We start from the raw sequence: 22678 nt of genomic DNA, 5'->3' as shown, positions 1-22678 counted from the left end.
AATTGGGACTCAACTGTTTATTCCATGACAAATGTGCCACTTCCCCTGAAATAAGTGGTTTAGAGAAAACTAGGGACAAAGGAAAGCTTAACAGTAGACTTGGATGACACTGCAGTTACTTTTCATAGCTGCTACTGATGCGGGCCCATTTTAGGTTATTGTTTCTTGTAGGCTGTGGAGTTCAAGTGATTTTTGGATTCTGAAGGTCAAGCAAATGATGTGTATTGTCTAGTTTCCTATCTTGCTGATTCCTCTTATCCTCTCCTGAAGAAGTGGACTTACACTGCCAGTTTGTTTGTGGATTTAACTTGAATATTGCAGCTGTGGAGCTTTGTATAGAAAACACCTTCCCGAGTTATTAGTTATAAACAGTTGTACAAAGGACTGAGCTTCAGGAGCTATGTTTGGAGTGCTGTACTTTTAGAAAACACAACTTGTTGAGCATCAGTAGCTTTCTGATTTTATTCAGAAAATGATCTGCAGATGAAACAACAGTTGCTGTTTACCCTTTCCAGTACCTCTGTTTTAAAGGCAGTGGAAGAGGAACATGCTCTTATATGCTGGATAATCAAAAATCCAAGCATTATAGTAGCAGTGAGATGAAGAGGCTGCAAAAGAAGAAAACTGTTTAGTAGTTTAGGGAAGTTTTTGGATACAGGAACATGAGCAGACCTCTTACTTATTGTTGCAGCTCCACTGGGTATTGCTGGCAAAAAATACGCCCACAACGATTTTAGCATTTGGATGCTTGGAGGAAGGCTCACAGTGACGATGCCTAAAATGGTCAAAATGATTAGCAAGCTGTATATAGCATAGGCATGCATGATGTGCAAGTTGATATCCGTTTTGTTTCTTCTGAAAGTATGAAAATCTGCTCACTTGTCCTTCAGGTCCATGATGAGTTGGATTCCTTCAGTAGAGCCTCTGAACGTAGTCTAGGGGACAACATGAATCTGTTTTCAGTGAGTGATGATGATACAACTCTGCTGGAAATTTACTTGAAATAAATTTTGTCTAATACCATGAAACTGTTTGGTTTTAACCCAGGCTCTGGTGAAATGAAAAGAGTCTCTGCTGTCAGAGAGCTCAGAACTGAAAATTCAGTTTATTCAATTGCTGTAGTACTCTGAGTTGTTACAGTGTTGCATGCGATGCATGTGCTTAACATGAATGTCAAACGGGTATTTTTTTCTGTGGCAGTATAAATACATTTCAGTCACCCAGTGTTAGGGAGTTGCTTATTGAACTTGGTTACTGCTTGATCAGCTGTGCAGTCCAAAAAGTGTAGGTTAAGAAAGGTCAGCTTTAGAGCATAGATGCCTAACTTTCCTGGAGTTTGGATATAACAGGCTGTAATTTGCGAGCTGCCTTTGGAAGAAGGATGTTGCTAACACTCTAGACTTATAAAATAGCCAACTACTGCTGTGTTCTTCCCTGGGGCACTTAGGACTGTTACATTAGGTAGCACCACTTAAATTCAGTTTGATTCTTGTCATGAGATCCTGCTTTCAGTTGCCTAACTGGCATGCCTTAACCACCTGGGCTGCAAATTTCCATGCCAAGGGTCTGTCTCCAGCTTAATTGTTTAGGGAGCTTCAGCCAAGATGGTGCAGGTGCTTCAGAGAGAAGAGCTGACACATTTGTTCCCTTCCTAAGTGCTTGTATTTCAGAGTTGTGATGCAGGGACCTAAAAGCAGTGTTGAGACAGGTGGCTTTTACACTGAGGAAGTGTTTCCATGTAAATATTCCCTGGATAATAAAGCTTTAAAAGAGGTGGTGTTCTCTAGGTCAGATTTATTTAGAAACTGTGGGTTTTTTTTAAACTCCAGAGACTTGCTCTATGCAAGCGTGTTCATGTTGGTATCCATATGATGCCCATGAAGGAGTTTTTCATTTACTTTTTTAGAACATAAGTAATTATACAATGCATGTTGGTTTTGCGTATAGCATATGCATGTCAAGCCATCAGAATGGGAAATGCAAGACAGAAGGCTGTCTGTGCAGCATAATTCAGTTCCCTTGTTTGTGGCAGCAGTTTAAGCAAATAATGTATGATATCCTCAGAAGATGCTTGCTTCATCAGTGCATGATAGGCTTCTCTGGAGGAGTAGGGATTGAAGTTTTCATGTAGAAAATCTTTTGTAGAATAGCAGCCTCTACTGTTGTAGAAGCTGGAAAGCCCGCAGCTATTTAACTCAATGTTCAAATGATGGAGGACTAACTTTGGTTTCTGTATGTTGTAGTTAGTTTCTGATTCTAACATCTATGAACGTGGCTTTAATTATGGCTCAAATGGCTTTACTTCTAGTGTATTCAGATCTTGCAAATCTAAAAAAGCCCCAAAAAACAAAAAACCTTTTTACTGTTTTAAAAGCAAATACTCCTGTCAATCTGTCTGCTTTCTCACAGGTCTGAGGCAAAGAGGTTATAGATAAAATGGATTTTTTTTTTTAATAGGTTTGGCAATTATCTTTAGGAAATCCCTGTTCGATCTAGTGTATTTTTAAAATACCAGAGTTTGTATGTTTACAGTTTAGCCTTTTAAATACCTTTTGGATTTTTCACAACAAGCTAGACCCTTGATGCGCAGGGTTTAAGCGAAACAGGACCACCAGCAAACACTGTTGCTATAGAGACTGCAAGGTTATGGAAAAAAATGCTTGATTTTTGTATAATAGTAGTCATTATGATTGTGCAGAGAAAAAAGTCTGTAGAAATGTACATAAATGAAACAAGTGCAAAAAAATCCAAACAGTATAAACATAGCTGTAATCATAGTAGTACTTGACTTTTTTTAGCTTCCTTGTAGGTTTTAGAATCTAACACATTGTTTGAGCTAATTAAAAAGGAATTTGCTTGCAGAGTCGGGCCTGTGCTATGTCTGATATTGCCCCTCCTGGGGAGTGTAAACTTAAAGGTGCTTCAGAAGGAAGCATTGGTAGGAACTTATCATAAGCAAAGGCACAGTTATCTATCTCTTGGATTAGCTGGGAATTGATCCCTTCCAATTTTTTTTGTAATTCTGTGTACTTGTAACCATAGTCTTTTCTACAGTCTTGAGATTTTACTATGTTCTTGCTCATGATATCATTCTGTTCCACTGTTTAGCTTTGGAAAGAAGATGAGTTTTTAGAAATAGGATGCTTTCCTCGAAGCTGATCACTGCCAGTTGGTATTTCTGGTAAAGTCCTTATTTACGTGCAAGTGTCATGAGAGTGGTTGAGACTGGAAAAGTTCACAGTGGCACAGAAATTTGTTTCAATGTTACAGCCTTATATGTGTGACTAATTCTGAAATGTAGTCATTTGGACTGAGTCAGCAATTTAGTAGGTTGAAAGTGTTTGGGCTATCTTGGTTTCATCTGTACTGAGCATTATTTTGCTCTACGGATGAGAGCAAAACCAACTGGTTATATGTACCTTCAACAGAGGATATCAAAGTATGGACTGGGTCTGTCTGAGAAGGCATGCTTTGAAATGACAAGTCCCAAGAAGGTTTTTGTGAGATCCAACATGTGTTGGAAGTGTAGGGGAGATTAAAATAGTATCAGAAGACTAGTAACCTCGGTAGCCAAGGTGCTTTGGGCAGCAGCAGAGGGGTGGAACTGCAGTTTTTCGTTTGCAGTGCAGTCTGGGTTTTATTACTGCAAAGCGAAATCACAAGGGGGAGTGTCTGTTTCTGATGGACGGATATGTTGCAACTAATTTTGAAGAAGCCAGTTGATAAATTTTTTCAGCCTGCTAACAGCTTTGAAGATAGGACTGCAACTTTGAGATTGATTAATCTGTCCTACTCCTGCTTCTTGGGCAGCCTCCTGGTTTTGTTCCACCTTCACAATTGCAGGCTGTTAAGAATCGATGGTGGCAGAGTTAATCATAAATTTTCAGTTTTCAAACTTACTACTTTGTACTTTACTGCTGGCTGTTTGGAGCCTATTGCCTTTATTTCAGCAGTGCTGCAGCAGCAGGTGCTTATACTTGGCTCCTGTTTTTTGGTAAACAAATAAAATAGAAATTAATAGAATACTTATTCTTCCCTTTCTGATTTTTTTTTCTTTTTTTGGTAAGAATCCAACTTTGTGGCCCAAGCTGGGGGGAGGGGGGGGGGCAGCTCAGGCTGCCTCCTGCTGTGATGGAAGAGATGAGAATTTTGGATTGTGGCACTCTGAGTGGTGCTCCTTTTCTTTATAACAGTAATAGCAGAACTTAGAGTTGTTCCTACTTACCTCCTAAGCCTACTTTCATCAGTCAGTAATGGCTGCTGGTTTCCTACTTTTCTGGTGTTGTTCATAAGCAAGTTTAAAGACAGAGTGGAACCATTAAGAGGACTTATTTGGGGATTTCCAGTTTGTTCTCCCTTTTTATAGGTCAATGGTAGTGATTAGAAACCAGTTTTCTGTAGGTCTTCTCCCTATCTTCCTTTCTTTAACAAGCATGAAATATTATATAATGTGTTGAAACTTGCAGTTCTAAGCACAAATCCCTGTGGTGGTAACAAGATAATTGTCTCTTCTCGAGAATTCTTTCTAGTGTTTTGAGGAGGTAAAACTATCTTATCACATTTCTACTCTTTGATGCCCTAGCAGAAGAGATCTGAGAACTGGACTCCTGAGAGACTGTTTCACAAAGCTGTCCATTTGAAGTACCAAGGTCTCTATTTGGATCAAAGCAGTTCTGTGGAAAATTATTTCATATTGTACTGGTAAGGTTTTAAGGAGAAAAAAAATCCAAAGTAACCTGACATTCTTCAGATGGAATTGGTGAAAATTTCATTGATATATGTAGATACTAGGCTTTCAGGCTCTGATAACTTTGATTAGAAAGTTCATCTTGGCATTCAGGTTATTTCTGAGTTAATTGAATGCTAAGATGTGGGAGTTGTAGCAGGGGATGAGCAAAGGAGCAGATTCTCAGATGCTTTCAGGCTAGAAATTGCTGCCTACATGGACTTCTTTTTGCTTTTATTCCTCTCCTGTTGCCTAACAGTTAGAGAAGAGTCTCGTTCTGAAAATGAGTATGGTTGCTCTGTTAGGAAGCTGGATCCTGTTTCTTTTGTAACCTCAGTTATTTCAAGAGTGGGGAGGGATAATTCTTGACTGTCCTTTCTAGCAAGAGTAAGATTGTGGACTTGTTGAAGTAGCAAATAGTAGCTGTGGAACTTAAACTGGCTCTGACTGAGTGTCTAGTATGTTTATGATACTATCTTTTGCTTAATTGCAATTGTTTTATTGGGATATTGTTTGGGGCGGTGTAGTAGGGCAAGGAATTTACTTTAAACAGAAATACGAAGTTTCTCTCATCCACTGGCCCTCTCATCCCCACAGAACTGAAGCACACTGAAGCAAGGGGTGCAGTACTAGAACACTTGTGCAGCTTTTCTGACAAGCCACTTTATATAAACTACCTCTGCTGTGTCGTCTTGTTTGCAGACTTGATGAACACACAAGAATGTCTTTTCGATGGAACCTTGATGCTAAAAATAACATTTTCAGATGACTCTTTGACTAGATAATTTTTTTTCAGTGTTAAACTTGAGTAATTCAGGTGTATGAGGCACAAAGCACCAGATACTTTATGGAAAGAGTATATGAATCTTTTAAACCCTTTTTTTGGATGGTGTATAACCATGCTCTTCAGTTTAGTTTACAAATGAAATTCATTTTGAACTGCAGGTAGAGTTCTTCAGTGTGACAAATTAGGAGGTAAATTAAAAAGAAGGAAGTCTATTTACAGGTTATGACGACCCATCTCAGGCAGGTCCTTTTAACCATGACATCCTCAGATGTTATGATTTGTCTTCAAGTAATTCCTTCCAGGTTCTTGTTCAGACAACTGAAGTAAAGTGGCACCAGACCAAGGACAGTATGTGACTAAAGCACAGAATATTGAGAAACAGGCTTTTTGGATAAGCAATAAAAGTTTGAATATCTGGTTCATGGGTAGTTTGTCTTGAGTATCTCAGATCTTTTAGGTCACGTTTGGTCTCCTGGCAGTGCAGGATATTCCAAGTAGCTTTCTTCAGAGAAAGCCTTAGTCAAACACAGAGCAATCCTGATAACGGCAGTGCTACCGTATAGAGTCCCTAAATGCTAAGACAAAATTCCTGAATATTCATCCTAAACTTCTGTTAGCTTTTTTTCCTAGCTGTCTGCCTTGAATCACCTTAAAGATGACTTCCCTGATAATTTTTCATCTCAGGTCACCTATAATAATCCATTTTAGTTGTCAAATCCTTTTCTTGCAGGTCAGTCCAACACTTGAGAGGTTTTTTGTTTTTTGTTTTTTTTTTCAGCTTTTATAAAGATAGCCCTTTTACAGCCAAGGTGTGGATATTATTACCTTGATTACCTTTCTCCATGTATTGTATCCTGAACTGCTTTAGATAATAAGAGTTGACTGGTTCCTCCAGCTGCATTTCAATTATGCTATGTTTTAACTCATTATACAATTATTCAGGGTTGAACTTTAAGACCAGATATGCTTTTGGATACCATGTATCCTTGATCATGCCAATATTTTCAGTTGTTCTTCCTGCCACTTGCCTACTGTTAAATATTTGAGTCTTTCCTTTCTCCTGACTTAGCTTTGCTCATTTTCCTCACTCTGTGAAAGATAACGTGCATATTTTTAAACTCATGTATTTTTATTACATTTGATATTGTCTTAGAAAAATTTCTGACTTTGTGGATAGCTTTTTAGACTTCATCTTCCTTGACAAAGACCATACAGTGTCAGTGGTAAACATAGGTGTCTATATCATCTACATCATCATGGAAGTCTACTATAAATGTGCGAGTGGTAGAAGAACCTGGTATCATAAGCCAGCCTCAGTTAAGCCTAGAAGAATTATTACTGCTTCCCTTTATGAGAAGCTTGAGATAGACACTATGGTAGATCACAGGAGGGCTACGTCATTGACACAGTGAGACTAAGAAAAAGCTGATAATGCTCCTCCAATGTGTTGTAGAACTTTCATGTGTGTGAACTACTAGTACTAATGCTAGCACTTATGCACGGTATTTCTGAGACCTCATTTAAAAAACAAATTTTGGTTACCCCATAAGACTCCCATTCCTGGAACTCATTAGCCTTTCCCTCAAGGAGATCCCTTTTTGGTTTCCTCTGTTTTCCAAGAACGTGCAGAACACCTGGCAAATATTTGAGGGAGTCATGAATGATCCCTGACGTAAAACTGTGAGATGTCTCTCAGGGAAGTTTCTGGTGATTATAGGAGGATTCTCTGTTGGCTGCCAATACTGGGACTACACTTTGTATGTCATCCTGTCATAACTGATAGTAATGCACAATTTTGTAAACTAAATGAAGTAATTTTTCAGATGCACTTGCAGAAAAAGAAGCAAAGTTAGGAAGAATGACCTTTTTAATGCAAGTAGGCTGCATGTAAAATATGTATGTAAAGTGTAAGCTTGCAGCTAATATGTACTGTAGACTGATGTGAGTTCATTTTACAACTGGAGGAGTACAGGGACAGTCTTGCAGGGAATGCTGCTTAAATATTGAATAGCTATTTTAAGTTTGTTACCTCTAGTTTTTATGCTAGGATTTTTAAGGTAACTAGTCAGTGGTGCAGGGATACTCCTAATCCTTGTGCACCCCCAACTTTGCTGGTCTTCTGTAATTTTGATCTTCATTAGTAAATCTTTGCGGTCATCTTGACTCTTTTCCACACTTCCCAGCCAGTATTTTGATAGCCACATTTCTGTATGCTGATAAATTGTACAGATGACTCTCCTCTCTGATACTAAACTTTGTGGAGTATATAGGATGTATTGTAGTATGTTTATGATTCTCTAAGTTGAACTGTCTTTATCAGGATTGTTAAGGGCTCTCCATAATATTCTAGATGTGTACCTACTCATAAAGGACTCTTATGGGTACATAGAAATATGCAAAATGAAAACAGAATTACAGTTGCTTTTTTGGTGCAATAAGTTAATAGATCTATCAAGTGAATGGAATGGGTTGTGGAGGAGGCTGTTTTCTTGCGTTATTGTTCCCACCTAAATGGAGAATTGTGTTTTCACAGTAAAGTTAAACTGAGATGACTGAATGTACTTCCCTCTTACTGACAAAGCAATCAATTCACGCAAAATGAGAACTGACATCCTCTCCAAAAAAATTTTTAATGAGGCATCGGAGCCAAGTGACAAGATGGTCCAGCTGGTTAATAGCTCATCAGGAATTCAATTCAGCTAGCACTTCAACTCTGTAATCATCCATATGTAATAAACATGCCTTATTGTGAACTTGTATCAGATAGCAAACTTATCCATTTCTCTTCCATGGATCAAATAGCAATTTTAAGTGAAAATAAATGGGTGAGTTCTCTGCTCTAACACTGATTATTCTTCTATAGCATGACATTGTGATTACTGTCCCTTATGTTCAGCCTTTCAGGATGAATAAATTGGATAAAATTTTCAGCCATCTCGTGTTCACGCTTCTGTGCAAGGAAATACAAATGCTGCTTAAAACAAGCCTGGAATAGAAATGACTGAAGCCTAAACAGTTGCTTGCCATTCTTAGACCAGATTCCTGAGGACCTGAGAGATTCCAGAGGAGGTCATGCCAAAGCCATGGATTTCAGTCTACTGTTTCATATTTGTTTCTGTTACTGGTTTTGTAGAAAGCAAAGGAAGAATATATAACTGATTTGATAAAAGCTTGAATATTCTTTTTCATAGCTTACTCTGAAGCTACTTTATAGTTTTCATAGCTGTGTTCTGAAGTGTGCAAGTGAAATACTTCAGATTTCCCAATGGAAATTTGGGGATTAGGCATTGTAATGATTAGTCTTAGTCATTGTTTTCTGCAGAAGTAAAGTTTTGTTTTTATTTGGATCAGTTCTTCAGCCTGGCTTCCTTGCATTGCCTATGAATGTTTCTGCTGACATGAGAGAGTGGGGAGAGGAGTAGTATAGACTTGTATTAGTATCTGTCCTTATGTTGTTCCAGTACAGCTTTGCAACAAGCTAATATTCCAGTAGAGGTACACAGGTGAAACAATTTTGTTGATATTTGACTTTCCTGTGAAAAGCTAGGTCTAATCTGTCATGTCTGCACTTAAAGTGGTGACCTAAGAATTCAGACAGTGCTGAGTTTTTTGGAAGTCTCTCAGCCAGATTGTTTTAGTCCTTTGTGGATTGTACCTTCTTTGTCAGTATCTTCTCTAGAGATATTTGGAAATATCTCTGTCCCAGTCGTTATGCTGCATGCTTGCATCTGTCTTTCTCTGGCAAGCACTAGGCATGAGCCTACCACGTAGTATTTGTATGTGGTATTGTATGTGCACTAGTGTAGCGGGGTAGGCATCTTTGATATTGCAGAAAGTAAAAATGCCCTTGATGCTACTATAACAAAAGATAAACTTTGTTTTGGGGTTTCATACTTCAAGATTTCTTGTGACCTTGTCCGCATAAAGAGGAAACATTCTGATCAGCTGCTGTCCTGCAGAGAGACAAACGTGTTTTTCTGCTGTGACTTTCGTAATGCATTTACATGTTCCTTACACTTCTGGTGCCACTTCTGCCATTAGCTCAGTCTGAGGAAGTGATGCAGAATGGCTTAATATCTTACCAAGTCAGTGAACTTATCTCTGATGTGGTGTTAACTTCCTTTTTATGGAATCATCTTTGCCTTTGCATGTTCTAGTTATTCCTTATTCTCTGCTTCCTGTACAGCAGTAACAGTATTAGCAGTTGACTCATTCACATCCATGTGTATTATGGGACCTTGGAAGCTTGAGAAAGCCAACTTTCCTTTTTCTAGCTGAATACCTGTAAGGACCTTATCATTGTGACTATTTACAAGTCAGTTTTGTTTAACGGTGCTAGAACTTGGTGCAAACAAGCATGAACTTCATTTCTGATGCCTTTTCTGTTACCAAGGAGTGCATCTGAGAATAATAGCTCTTGTAATACAGGTTAAGTCTATGACATTGCTGCCACCAGGTGTCTTAAATGCTGCAACTGCTACTACTGGCACAGGTGCCACTGCATATGTAAACATGGGATGAGACCCTACCAGGGAAATATAACAGTTGTTCTCCCCACCACCTTTATAGCTTCATCAAGACTGATGAGCAATTGCAGGAAAAATTGAGGAGTGGTGCTGATATCTTTCAGTCACTTACATAAGTTTCAGTTGCAGATGCTTCCCCTTTCATGTGAAGACGAAGTTGCATTTCTTATTTTCTAAGGCTTACTCGAGCATCACCTCTTTCAGGATATATGTAATTGACTTCAAGCTAAATCCTTTGAGTGACAGCACCTATCTTTTGTGTGTGTGTATGTGCATAATATCTCTAACTTTTTAAGTGCAGCACTTATTTTTATAAACTTTGCTATGTCTTCCAATACCGAATGAGAAGCTACCAATGCTTTCAGCAAATGATGTTTACCGAATTCATTATCATGTGAAGTTGAGACAAAAAGGAGCATAATTTCCCCCATCCCCCACCCCCCAGCACCACCACCATGTCCGGTACCTTTTCCTCTTCAGTGTGTTTGCAGGAAAGGTCAGTTGTGCTAGCATACAAGTACCTCTGAGTCACATGTGTGTCTCTGCTTCTGACCTGTGTGCTCCAACTTTTACCAGCTTAGATGTGCGTGTGTGTTTTTTGGGGGTGTTTTGGGAAAAATGAAACTGAGAAGCCCTGCGGACTCAAGCCTTGAATCAGTAATCAGATCTCCTCCGTGAAATACAAGTCAACAAGGAAAGCCTAGAACTGTTCTTACTGACCTGTTTTCTCCATTGAATCACCAGAATATTTGAACTCTCAGAAAAGGAATTTATCAAAGTTTTTACTGATTCAAGGCTTTGGTTGCAGGTATATCTGCTCCCCTTCTTTTTGATTATTAAAAGACAAAGTTTCATTCTCCTCTTCCTTTCCCTGCAGCTTACCCAAGCATCATCTCTGTCCAGATACTATTATTTGCTTCTTTAATTGTATCCTTTGAGCAGCAGCACTAAACTTGTGCATACATTTGCTGTGACACTTATCTTTATCAATGCCAGGAGAGAGAACAAGAATCAATTCTATTTTTGGGTTTTTTTTTAAACAAAAGAGCTGCATCTTCTACTGAATTGTGTGCTGTGCTACTCAGGAGAGATCTGTGCTTTGGAATATTAGAAATGAAAATGCAAAAGGTACTTTTCACCAGGCAACCATACAACTAATGTGAATGATCCTGCAGCCTTTCACTCAGGTTGACTACTTGTACTTTCCTGGAATCTAGAGTATTTTTGAATATTCTACCTGAGTAGGAAGAAGTCTCCATAAAAATAATTACCCTTAATTAATAAGTTTAAAAGGTATAATAGGTAACTATTTTAAGCATACTCTTTTTCATTGTGTTAGATATGTATATTATACTTTTAGCATTACCTTTTTCAAGATTATTTGCATACTCCACTAAAACTGTGTGTAGGTTATGTAAACCTGATTCTTTTTGTGGGGATTTTTCAAGAAGCAGCACGAAATAGTTGGTACCTTCAGTAAGTAAGTTTCAGTAAGTCCCCTCCCCATCCCCAAGACCTTTATCTTCTATCTTCAAACTAGGATGAGAGTGAGGAGGAAGGAGACTGAAAAGTATCAATTAGTAGCATCTAGAATATATCTGAGGAATACTGATTTCCTCAGATTCACTTACCTATTAACTATTACTTCTGTATTTATATGATTACCTGTTTTTCTTTGGTTACAAACCTTTATGTTGATGCTCTGCTGCCTAAGATCAAGGAGAGGGTGTGCATTATATTCTTTTCTTCTCCCGAACTATGTGACTTTGTACAGATGCAACGATTAATCTTTATTCTAAATCCGGTGAGCGTGAATAAGGAAGCAACACTAAAAATTAGCAAGTAAACCCTTTGTTACAAGAGCTTTCCAAAAGTCTTTGCAGAGTAGTTTCTGGAATGAATGATCTGATGGAGGGATAGCTATGGAATTTCACATTTGGGAGATATCTAATCTTTGGAAAGGTTATGAACGTTTTTGGCATTGCAGCTTTATGGCAAGAAAGTCAACTTTTTTGTTGTCTTTCCTCTTGATTTGCAGGTAGGTTTTTTGTTTTTAATAATCTTTTGGCTAATGTCTGTATATTTTTGAGGGAAATAACATTTGGTTTATCTAAAGATCAAACAGTGTATGCTAACACAATCCATTTTAGTAATTACTCTATACATGTATGAAGTGCAGTCTGGAAGCATTGACAATAGTGTTCTGGCAATTCTTGATCTAGTGGACTTCTCGTGTACTTCTTGAGGGTATCTATTCTGGCACTCATACCCCTCAGTAACCACTGTTTTAATGTGTTGCTTTTCTAAACTCTTTTTATTCAGTAGTTGGCAATCTTGGCAGCTGACTGTTTTCCCAAGGTGTGCTGAGAGCCCCCAAGTTATTATGATCAAACTCAAATTTTGGATCCAACCCCTGCAATATTAAGCTGTAGAGACTTGATGTGAAAGGACTATCAGAGGGTAGGAGTTTTAGCGAGAAGCATATGCAAAGTAGAAGTTGCCTGAAAACAAAAAGCTTCTATTAGGTGTGCAGATCTGACTCCTAATTCTGTGGTTAGCTACAGGTTCATGTACCTCTATAAGCATTATATTATACCCTTAAGCTTTCAAACAGGGTGCTTGTATGCTCTGAATGTTTGGGAAACTGTATTAGGTCATATGAAAAAAAAAAATCACTTGCATTTGGAACAGCAGCTGTTCAGCTGCATTCATTTAATCACTTTTTCATATTCTGTGGTTTATAGACAGATATATTAGTGGAAGGAGCTATGGAGGTCCTTGATCAATTTTCATGCCCATTGCTGTACAGAGACATGCTTTGAACTGCCTCTTCCCTCTTTCTTCCATTTTCTTTTTTCCTTTCTACCTAGCCTTTTAACATTGGAAAGTCTAAGGTGACTTAGGTGTTGACACAGAAAAGCAGATGCAGTTCTTATGACTTAGGCTTCCATTTCTAGGTACCAACTGCATAATGCTCCGAATGGTTTTTAAGCTCAGTAGATTCTTTGTTCACATTTTGTTAATCTAGCTCAGTGGTTGCTGTGCTTATTTTTCCTCTTAACTACTAGATTTTTTTCAGGATGAGAACACTGCAGCCCACAAAGCCTTGGTTCCATTAACAGCTCTGAATATCAGTGTGCTGTCTTGCTGGCTTCTCCTCTGATGACCCCTCATTAACCTTGCCTAAAAAGCTTGGAAAGCCTTTCTCATATGCTGCAGAAATGCACACAGAAGAACACTTGTCTTTTCTATATACTACTTCCACTGCATAACAGGCTAGAAGCACTAGTGTCTTCCCCTCAAATTTTCAGACATTTGGAGAGCTTGGTACAGTGCTGTTTGATGTTATCTCAGCACAGCTAGATATTTTACCTTGGTTATGATTCAGAATATCTGTATTTCAACAGCACTTTGGAGTCTGTCATTGCTCTACTTTTGCAGAACACATCGCATAAAGATGATGTGTTCCTGCTAATTTTTCCAGTGTTTTGCATCTCTGTTGGATAAAAGCTAGATAGTGTTGCTTTAGTGTAGATTTAAAAGAGACAAAAAAAAATTAGTAGTTTCCCCTGCCGCACTATATATAGAATTTCTATACTTAACAGTATGATATGCCAAAAGCTAGCAAAAACCTTTTGTAATAGGTAAAGTGCTTGGTCTCTATTTACTCTTTCATGATTATCTTCCAAATATTAGAGAAGAGGGAACAGCTCTTTGAAGTGCTTAGCAATTCACATATTGAACTTTTGTAAAAATCCAGTTGAAACTGAGCCTCTGTTTCCTGTCAGAGTACTTATTTGTAGAGGTTGGAGAACCTGGGAAGATTTCTGTGTCAGAAATGTTCTGATGTGCATAAAGATGCTCTGACTCTTTGGCTGTTTAATCGTACTAGATATTGAGAAAGGGCAGTCAACCTGGAAGATGCATAGCACAAGGTGGAGAGCAGAACTAGTTGCATCCACGTAGAGTGTTTCTCCTGTCGTCTACGTTCTTGGTCTCTTCTGCCATGTGCTTGAGAACAAAATGCAGTGTGGCTCTAGTGCATAGCTGTGTCTGTTTAATGCCAGTTGAGTATAAATGCCAGTTTTTTCTGTTAGTATAAAGTATCGATTATTCGCAGTTTTCCTAATGCATAGAGTTTTCCTAGGCAACTTCTAAAGCTTGATCTTTGACCTGCAGTTCTGAATGTCTACTGTATTAATGCTTTGAAACATTTTTTTTCTTTAAAATTGCTGAATTGGCCTATAATTTAAGTCAGGTGGTTTTAGTACTCTTTGGTGTCAGTTAGTAAAAATGGATAGTGGGGGTGAGACCCTTACTTGAGCTTGGGCCAAACAGCTGTGCTCTGTATTCAGCACGAGCGGAGTACCAGGCTTTGCTAATGCAGTTCTGCTGCTTCGGTGTCTGAACCAGGTTGTGCAGCATTGCGATGTGCCATGCATGTGTGTGACTTCTTGTCACGGTGTTCCTGGGACAAAACTCAGGCTGCAGAAAGTTAGTAATGAAAACTGAAGGAAAGAAACCTGACTAGAACCTATTGGATGGTGTATAAGCAGCCCATTCGAAACTTAAGATTAGTTTAGGTATCAGAGGTGTATTCCCTGTCCTCAGTTAAGAAGCAGGCTGAATAGACATTAAGCTGTAAAAGGTTCACCAGATGAATATAGACACTTTGAGCAGATGAACCTCGATTTTTGTGGTTTGGTACAGCAGCTAATTTCTTGTGCGTTTATATAAAGCACCTTGGCACAGGAATAGAAGGAGGGTGATAGTTCTGTGTGTAGTTCTTCCTCCTGTGAATTAAATACGGTAATGAAAGGGTAAGCCTGTACCTGGTTCACCATGAATGGCCAAGATCCTTGTCTTACATTAAATAACCCAAATAGCTCTGATAGCTGGCTTCTGACCAAAAGAAATCGGAGGGAAGTACATGGATAAATGCAATCTGCCAAGAAAAGGTTATTGAATGATACTGAGCCGAACAATTGTTTCCCTTGCTGCCTGTCTCTGTTCAGGCCCCTGGCACCACAGAGCTACTGGTCATGTGCTGGGAAGCCTTGCTGTTTGTTCTGGCTTGTCAAAACAATTTAATGTAGGTGGAAAGGAATGAATGAAATGAGTGGAGTGGGCTTGATGCATCTGTTTTAGTTTGCTCTAAGGGGGAGCCCAGTGATTGGGATGTGATACTGAAGTCCTTGGGGGAAGCTATCAGTTCAGGAAGAACGATGCTGTCCCTTTTGTGGGACAGTTAAATCTATTTTAGGAAGCAAACTCTTCTAGAGTTTGACAGCTTGTATATTTTAAAATATTTGGGCTACATAGGCTCAGCATGTGCTAATTGGGATACAAGAATATGATTGCTTGCTGATTTCTAGGCTTAGGGGTTTGTCTTGTCCGCCTAAGGTTGCATCATTATAGGCTTAAAAGAATGATTGGAGGAAAAAAATGGTTGGAGGAACATTTTTGAATGTTACTAGTAGGGATTCCAAAACAAACTGATCTTTGAAGGACAGGATATCAAACTGTATACCACTAATTGTTCTTAAAGTGATTTCTCCTCTTTATAAAATTGGATACATTTTCCAGACTTAAAGCATCTCATGTATCTTTCATTTTTTAGTTTCTAGCTGTTTGATTTAGAAAACAAAAAAGGAGAAAAAGCATTAAATTGGTTTAACCAGCCCTACAATTTTGATACTGGAATGTTCAGTTGTGAAACCTCTGGTTTTGTTACTGGAGCAAAACAGCAAATGCAAGCTGAAACGATCCATCTGTATACCTATTTAGACCCCGCAGGAAAAAGACTTTAGGGCATAGGTCTGTTTATTTGAACCACCACTGATATAAATTAACCAAGTGTTATTTTGAATGATATGCCACAAACTTTTTTCTGCCTCTTTAGAGGTGGGGTTAGAGCTGGAGCAAGAGTGGCTATTGCATTCCTGCAGGGTCCTGTTGCTGTATGTGGTCCGTGGGGAATCTGAATAGTGCCCCCAGTAGCTGCATTTTGGAAAGGTAGACCTGGGATTTTGAATCTCTTAGAGTACGTGCCTGTAACTGAGGATCATGACAGCTCTGTCCCTCCCAAATTCTTGAAAAACGTCCTTTTAAATTCTCTTTAAGTGATCACAGCTTTTCTTCTTTCTGCTAGAGCTCTGTTGTACAGAAACTGTGTGGATTTTGTGCAATAGCAAGTTTTCGTTCTGCTGCTTTTCCCCGACTATTCCAACCTAATGTGGGGTGGTAACACCGTTTTTCGGTCCTACAGATTAAATATGGCGTTCTGTTTTCTTGCCTCTCGATGTTTTAGTAGCTGCAGCTGCTTAAATGGCATGTTTCTACAAGAAAGAGGAACTCCTGCCTTTAAGACAGAAGTTGTTATGTTTGCCTGTGCTAACAGCTCAAGGGATGCCAAAATATAATATTTGGCATGGGCTTTGTTCGAGTCCATCTCTGCACATACAGGAATCTTACTGTAGAACTAACGAGTTGTAAGGTTTTGGGATACAAAATATTCAAGTTTTGAAAATGTACTTGCAACTTTTTTTTAAATCATTAAACTGTAGTAAACTATTTTCAGGTTTCACTAAGCATGTAATTTGTACAAGTATATATGGTCGTGTATGCCAGTACGTTTTGGTGGTATAACTGCACATGTGATCTTCTTGAAAACTATTTTTTTTTAGATATCTGCACTTTTTTTAAAGCTGGCATTAGCTTTTCTTTAGGAAAAAGAATATTAGTAACTCAGTTATGCATGAGTTTATGGGTCAAGTAGCCAAGGAAATGAGGGTTGTTGAAGGTAGTACGTGTTACCAGTCGGGTGAAACAAGTGGCTCCTCTGTCCTTTTCTTACAGCTCTGTTTAATGTTACCTTTTGCTGCTGCAGTATGCTACTGTAAGATGCAGTGTCTCCTTGGTTGCAAAAACATAGCTGTTATTCCCTGAGTGAAATCTGTTAGCCTGTGTTTGTGTCCAAACTTGTCCCAGTTTATTGGGGCACCGTGACTTTCAAAGAAGTGTTGAATTACTTAGTATACTGCCATTGTTTTGTGTGTGTGTGTTTTAAATGCTGGCCTTCAAGTTTTGAGGGTCTGTTTCAAATGTCACAGGTATGTTTGCAGGAACACGAAACCGTTGATGTGACCAGAAAGAGAAATGACTCAAAAAGTGTGCCTGTTAGGAGCCTGGTTGTTGATAAGAGTGATTAGCACTTGCTGGTTTCTATTTGGAGCTAGTAGTATAGTGGTAGGGAAAACTGAGGTCCTTAATGGGGATTAGACATGTAGTTAAAATGAGAATTTAATGTGAAGTGTAGTCTAAAATTGGTTAGCAATGTTTGTGGGAGAGGGCTTATTAGAGAGCACAAAATAAAGGAAACTTAATCCAAATGTGTATCTAAAATCTAGTTTGTGGCCTAAAATGAATATGGGTGTTCATAGTACCTAACTAAATTTAAAAGTAATATAGAAGTCGTTGTTGTAATCTTTTTTTTTTTAAATTGCCATGTATAATAATTGGATTTACAGCTATACCCTAGTTTTAAAATGTGGATTATATAGATCCAGTGCAGAATCTGAGAATGCTGTGCTTCATTTTCACTGTAAAATTGATTATTTTATTGTAATTTTGTATTGTTTGACGTATTGAGAGTTTATTTAGCAGTCTGTGTGTATGATAGGTTGACTGATATACCTCTAGCAGCTCACTGCTTTTCTGTATCTCAGCTGCTGGTAGCACTCAGTTAACTGCTCTTGAGCAGAACTTGTACTGCCCTGTTTATTGTAAAGAAAGGAAAGGTATTGGATGTGTAAGGCAGCTCAAATAGAAGGATCACTTCCATATTCAAAAAACCTAAGCAGATGTGAATACCTAAATAAATGTGCTTGCTCAGTATTTCTAAAAAAAGTGTTCCACCAGAGCTTATGTTTGTTTAAGTATGCTTTCCTAAGAGTGAGAGGGAATGGTAGTGCTAATTTCTGCAGAGGGAAATAGTTGCAGCTTTGAATGCTTTTGATATTTCTGGGTTTAATTTGTGGCACCTAAGAATTCAGCATTTTCCTAAACGGAACTGTAAAAGTATGTGTGCGCTTGATATTTATAAGCGCTGATAAGCTACTGATCCCAAAGTAAATTCAAATCTGTTTGTTAACTTTTACCTGGAAATCTTTCCCCATTCTGGAAACGGGGACTTCATTTGGAAAGAATCCAAGCTTGTCCGTGCTCAAGGATGCTCTGTAGACATCTTGGAAAAGTTATTAATCTAGATGAATAGAGGATGGTTTAGACATTAGTATGGCTGAATAGTATTGAGAAAACACATTAACTGTTAACAAAGGAAGAGGAATTGCTGCCCTGGGGGACAATAGGAGGTTGTGAACAGCATAAGTCAACTCTGCTTATTTATACCACCTCCTTTTAACTGAAAAGGAAATATGCAATGAAGTGACCTAAAATTATCCTTCAGATTTGACAAAGAACTCACCGGTTATTCATAAATAACTATGCTTGAAACAATGATTCTAAAATCCTGGTTTTTTAGTGTATCCTGAAATTTTTTCTTAATACTACCTGCATATGAATTCAAGCTATGTCAGTTGATCAATCTGATTGAGACTGTACATTACTAAACTGAGTAACACGTTGAGACTCTTTTCTTTTGGCATGTGCAACTGAGGCTGGTAATAGCAGGTTACAGTCTCAATTCTGTTGGAAAGCTGGCTGTGGCTAGATGATACAGTAGTGAAGTCCAGGAATGCTTTTTCATGATAGGTCTCTGGCCAAAAGATTGCTCTCCATCTCTAGTGTAATTTTCTTTTTGTTTTCCTTGATACTGGATTATAGGGAATTTCCTCAGCTGTGAGGTTATGCTTTTAATTAAAGAAAATCTAACCCAAATTTGCTTGTTCTTGTAACATTATAAATGTATCCTGTGTGTTAGGGGTTTGATACTTTTCCCCCTACGTGGAGAGTTAATTCAGTCTGTTACTGCTGGTCTGGATATTATATGCATAGGAATAACAAAAGATTTTCTAAACATGCATACATATATTTTATATGCACACACACATATATATGTTTATATGTTGTATAAATTTGTATACTATTTATATACATACACGCACACACACATGCATGCGGAGTCTGAGAAACGTTGTAGAAACGATTTTGTTTTGCCTAGCCTTGAACGTTTTTAATATTTTAGGTTGTTGCATCCCCCTTTCCCTCCCCCCTGCCCCAGTCAAACATTAATTCTCGTGAAAATAACTTTCAGGTAGGGGAGGAGGAAACATGAAGAGGAGATACTCTACAGACTCACTGTGTTTACCTCTGAGAGCAGTTGGATTGTGAGGAAAATTAAATGAAATAAAAGGCTGTAATAGTCTCTTCCAAACAGACTCTTTAAGTGCAATTGCAAACAAAATGGTGTTTCAAAGATAGTTGGGTACTATGAATGGACAAGTAAGAATTGGCAACTTGTTTTTCAAGTTGGTGCCTCTCTGGCTAGAAAATAAAGCAAAGATTTCTTACTTACCTTTTCTTTCTCATTAGGATCGGAAACTGTCCAAGTCAGAACGACAAAGATTTAAAGAGGAAGCTGGGATGCTGAAAGGACTCCAGCATCCCAATATTGTCCGGTTCTATGATTCCTGGGAGTCTACAGTCAAAGGAAAAAAATGTATCGTTCTTGTGACGGAACTCATGACATCTGGAACACTGAAAACGTGAGTAAATTGAAGCATGTTAAAGCAAATGATAATCAAGAGCACCAAAAATATGTCATATTTTGGGATAAGTGAGGACAGAGTCCTCTCACTGAGGGCTAAACTTACACAGGGTGATTTTTGGTCAAGAGGAGTCTTACTAGCACTACAGGGTGTGGTGAAACATCCTTTAAGTTAGCAAGCGTGTCATGTTCCTGCTTGTGACCTCCTAGGAAGCACATACACGAAAACTTTCAGATTTTGAGAGTTCAGGAGGGCAGTGCTGTCTTTTCACTTGAAATCTTTTATTTTCTCTCAAGTTGCCTTCTGTTTAGAGTGTAAACTACTTTGTGAAGTTCAAAGCACAATCTAATTCACGTCTTTTGGGAGGTATTGGGTGTTGCTACAATACAAATAATATGTAAAGAGAAGAAATTTTATTTAGTTTAAACTTTATGAAGTAGTACCTAACAAAAATCTGAAATCGTTGCTGAAATTAAGTCGTCACCTGGAATTTCAAGCTGTGAAGTGGCGGGGTGAAACTGCATCTGTCTTTAAGACAGTGTTAAGTAGACACTAGGAAATTAAACTGCTGCGAGAGCCCTCTAGTGGTACTTAAAGCTTACAGGGAGTTGCACTGAATCTTGCACCTTTGCCTGCACTGTAGAAACTTGCAGAGCTGTGAGCTTGTTCAGGAACATCAAATTACAAGTAATCTATTGGAAATAAAATCGCCAGAGCTTGCAATTCAGGGATTGTGGGTCATTTGTCTTAATTCAGTACCATTTAAGTCGCTGAGAGTCATTCAAAGCAGCCTGTAGCGGCTGGAAAGAATTTGGAATCCATTTGTTTAAAATAGCCTGAATGTCCTGTGGGTTCTTTTATTGTGATGCTTACTGATAGCCACAAATGGACATGCTTAAAGCAAGAAAAAAATGTCCATTGGGATTCTGGATTGCAATTATAGGGAACTGCTTGTCTCTTGAAATAGTGCTGGAGAGCTAAAGATGCAGTAATTTTCTTTATATACATATGTTCAGGGAAGACTTTTTGGAGATTAATTTTAAGTTACTTAAGATAAAATCATAGATCTGTTGCTTCAAGTACTGTGCTCAGGGCAATAATAAAGGTTTTACACCTCTTTATGGATACTTCTATTTAAAGTTAGAATTTGTTCACTTTACCTTTCTTTATGCCAGAACATATGGTCTTAAATTTAACTGCTTTTTCTCCCTTTCTTCCTCCTTCCTTTCCATAGCACATTTTAATGTCTGGACTGGCCTATTATATGGTGGCATGAACAAGATAAGGAAAGACTAGTAGACAATTATAAAGTAACTTGTTTTGTAGGAAGAAATAATTCACACTTTCTCACTGTAAGGTTATTTTGCACTCTAAATTATGAGGGTATATTTATTTTGTCCAGAAAGAACTAATGTTCTTTTCAACTTGAGATCTTTTAAAGCTGTAGACCTGTGTTGTTTTCCTCTACTGTTTAGCTTATGCTTTATAACTGTAGTTTAGTTTAGTCTTGTCTGCCTTACTTGAGACCTGACAGACAGACTATATGAGAATTTTCTGATTTGCCACAATTAATATCACTAAGTATTTTGTGTACCTGTGCCATATTCCTAAATTTATACTGCAGCCTTGGTTTTGGTTATGAAATTTAACTAAGTATCGCTTCCATATTTTTCAGTATGTTTATCATATTTGCTTTTAATCTAAATGATGTTTTCCGCTTTTTGAGGTGTGGGACATGGGCATTGTAGCTGCTTGATGTAGGAGGAAGAAAAGTTATGAACACAAAAGTGTGGTGGCATTTTGAAGTAACTTTTTCTGATGCTTTATCATTTTTGTATACTTTTAAATATATGTATACGTACACATAAAGTAAAAAAATACTGTGGATTCTTCCTTTTCAATTGCTGTCTGGGCAAATTTCTAATTTTGCACAAAATAAAAATCCATGAACCTCTGCACAGCAATAGAAAAACAGTTACACAACTCAAGTATTGTAAGAATTTAATTGCTTTCTGATCATGTAGACTAACATGGAATTAAAATATTGGAAAAACTGAATTCAGTTGTTTATTTTGGTTTTAATTATGCTACTGATGAAGGCAATGATTTCTTTTTGACTTAAGTCTCAGCCACTAGTTTTGTCTCCTAAGGGCACTGTAGTGTGTGTTCTTATTCTGCTTTACACAAATGTGGCAGTTTTCTGGTAGGACACATACTTTTGCAACTATTTCTGCTAACTTAGTAACGTTTCTCTGGCTTGCAGAGATGAAATGTTATGATAGAGCAGCAACCTTTGGACTAAGAAAGAGGTTGACAGAGATAGCCAAATTTTAGTTCCTATTTCTCTCCATTCCTTGAAGCTCAAGTCTAACCTCCTAATTCATTAAGAAAGTCTTTTTGCTTTTATTCTGTGCAAAGATCAATGGTTTTTGTTTTTTGGGGATTTTTTGTTTGTTGTTTTTTTTTATTGACTGCTACCTTGTAAAATAGACAGGAGCAACATCAGTTAAATGGGAGCAAGTTCAGCAGAGGGCCGCCAAGATGGCTGGGGGCTGGAGCACTTACAGTGCGAGGAGAGACTGAGGGAACTGGGCTTGCTCAGTTTGGAGAAAAGGAACCTTTGGGAGACCGAAGAGCAGCCTTCCAGTGCCTATGAGGAGATCAAGAAGACTGAGTCAGGCTCTTCACGTGGGTGCATGGTGGGAGGATAAGAGGCAACGGGCACAAATTGAAATAAGAGAGGTTCAGATTGTGTTTAAAGAGAAACTTCTTCACAATAGCGATGGTCAGGCAGTGGAACAGGTTGCCCAGAGAGGCTGTGCGGTGTCCATCCTTGACGATTTTCAAGACCTGACTGGATAAAGCCCTGAGCAACCTAATCTGACCTCATGGCTGACCGTGCCTTGAGCAG

General features: G+C 38.2%; 1 protein-coding gene across 5 annotated transcripts in view; it reads left to right on the top strand.

Annotated features, from left to right (window-relative positions):
• LOC106488366 (serine/threonine-protein kinase WNK1) overlaps positions 1 to 22678 on the top strand; it is a 111872-nt gene that overhangs the window by 17855 nt on the left and 71339 nt on the right. For all 5 annotated transcript variants that reach the window (XM_067307153.1, XM_067307144.1, XM_067307134.1 and 2 more), the window contains exon 2: positions 19592 to 19764. In XM_067307153.1, the coding sequence (XP_067163254.1) occupies positions 19592 to 19764 (173 nt within the window). The remainder of the gene's footprint in view (positions 1 to 19591; positions 19765 to 22678) is intronic.

Source organism: Apteryx mantelli, chromosome 1, assembly GCF_036417845.1.
Source record: "Apteryx mantelli isolate bAptMan1 chromosome 1, bAptMan1.hap1, whole genome shotgun sequence".
NCBI classification, from domain to species: domain Eukaryota; kingdom Metazoa; phylum Chordata; class Aves; order Apterygiformes; family Apterygidae; genus Apteryx; species Apteryx mantelli.
This window is presented reverse-complemented; position numbering and strand designations above follow the sequence as displayed.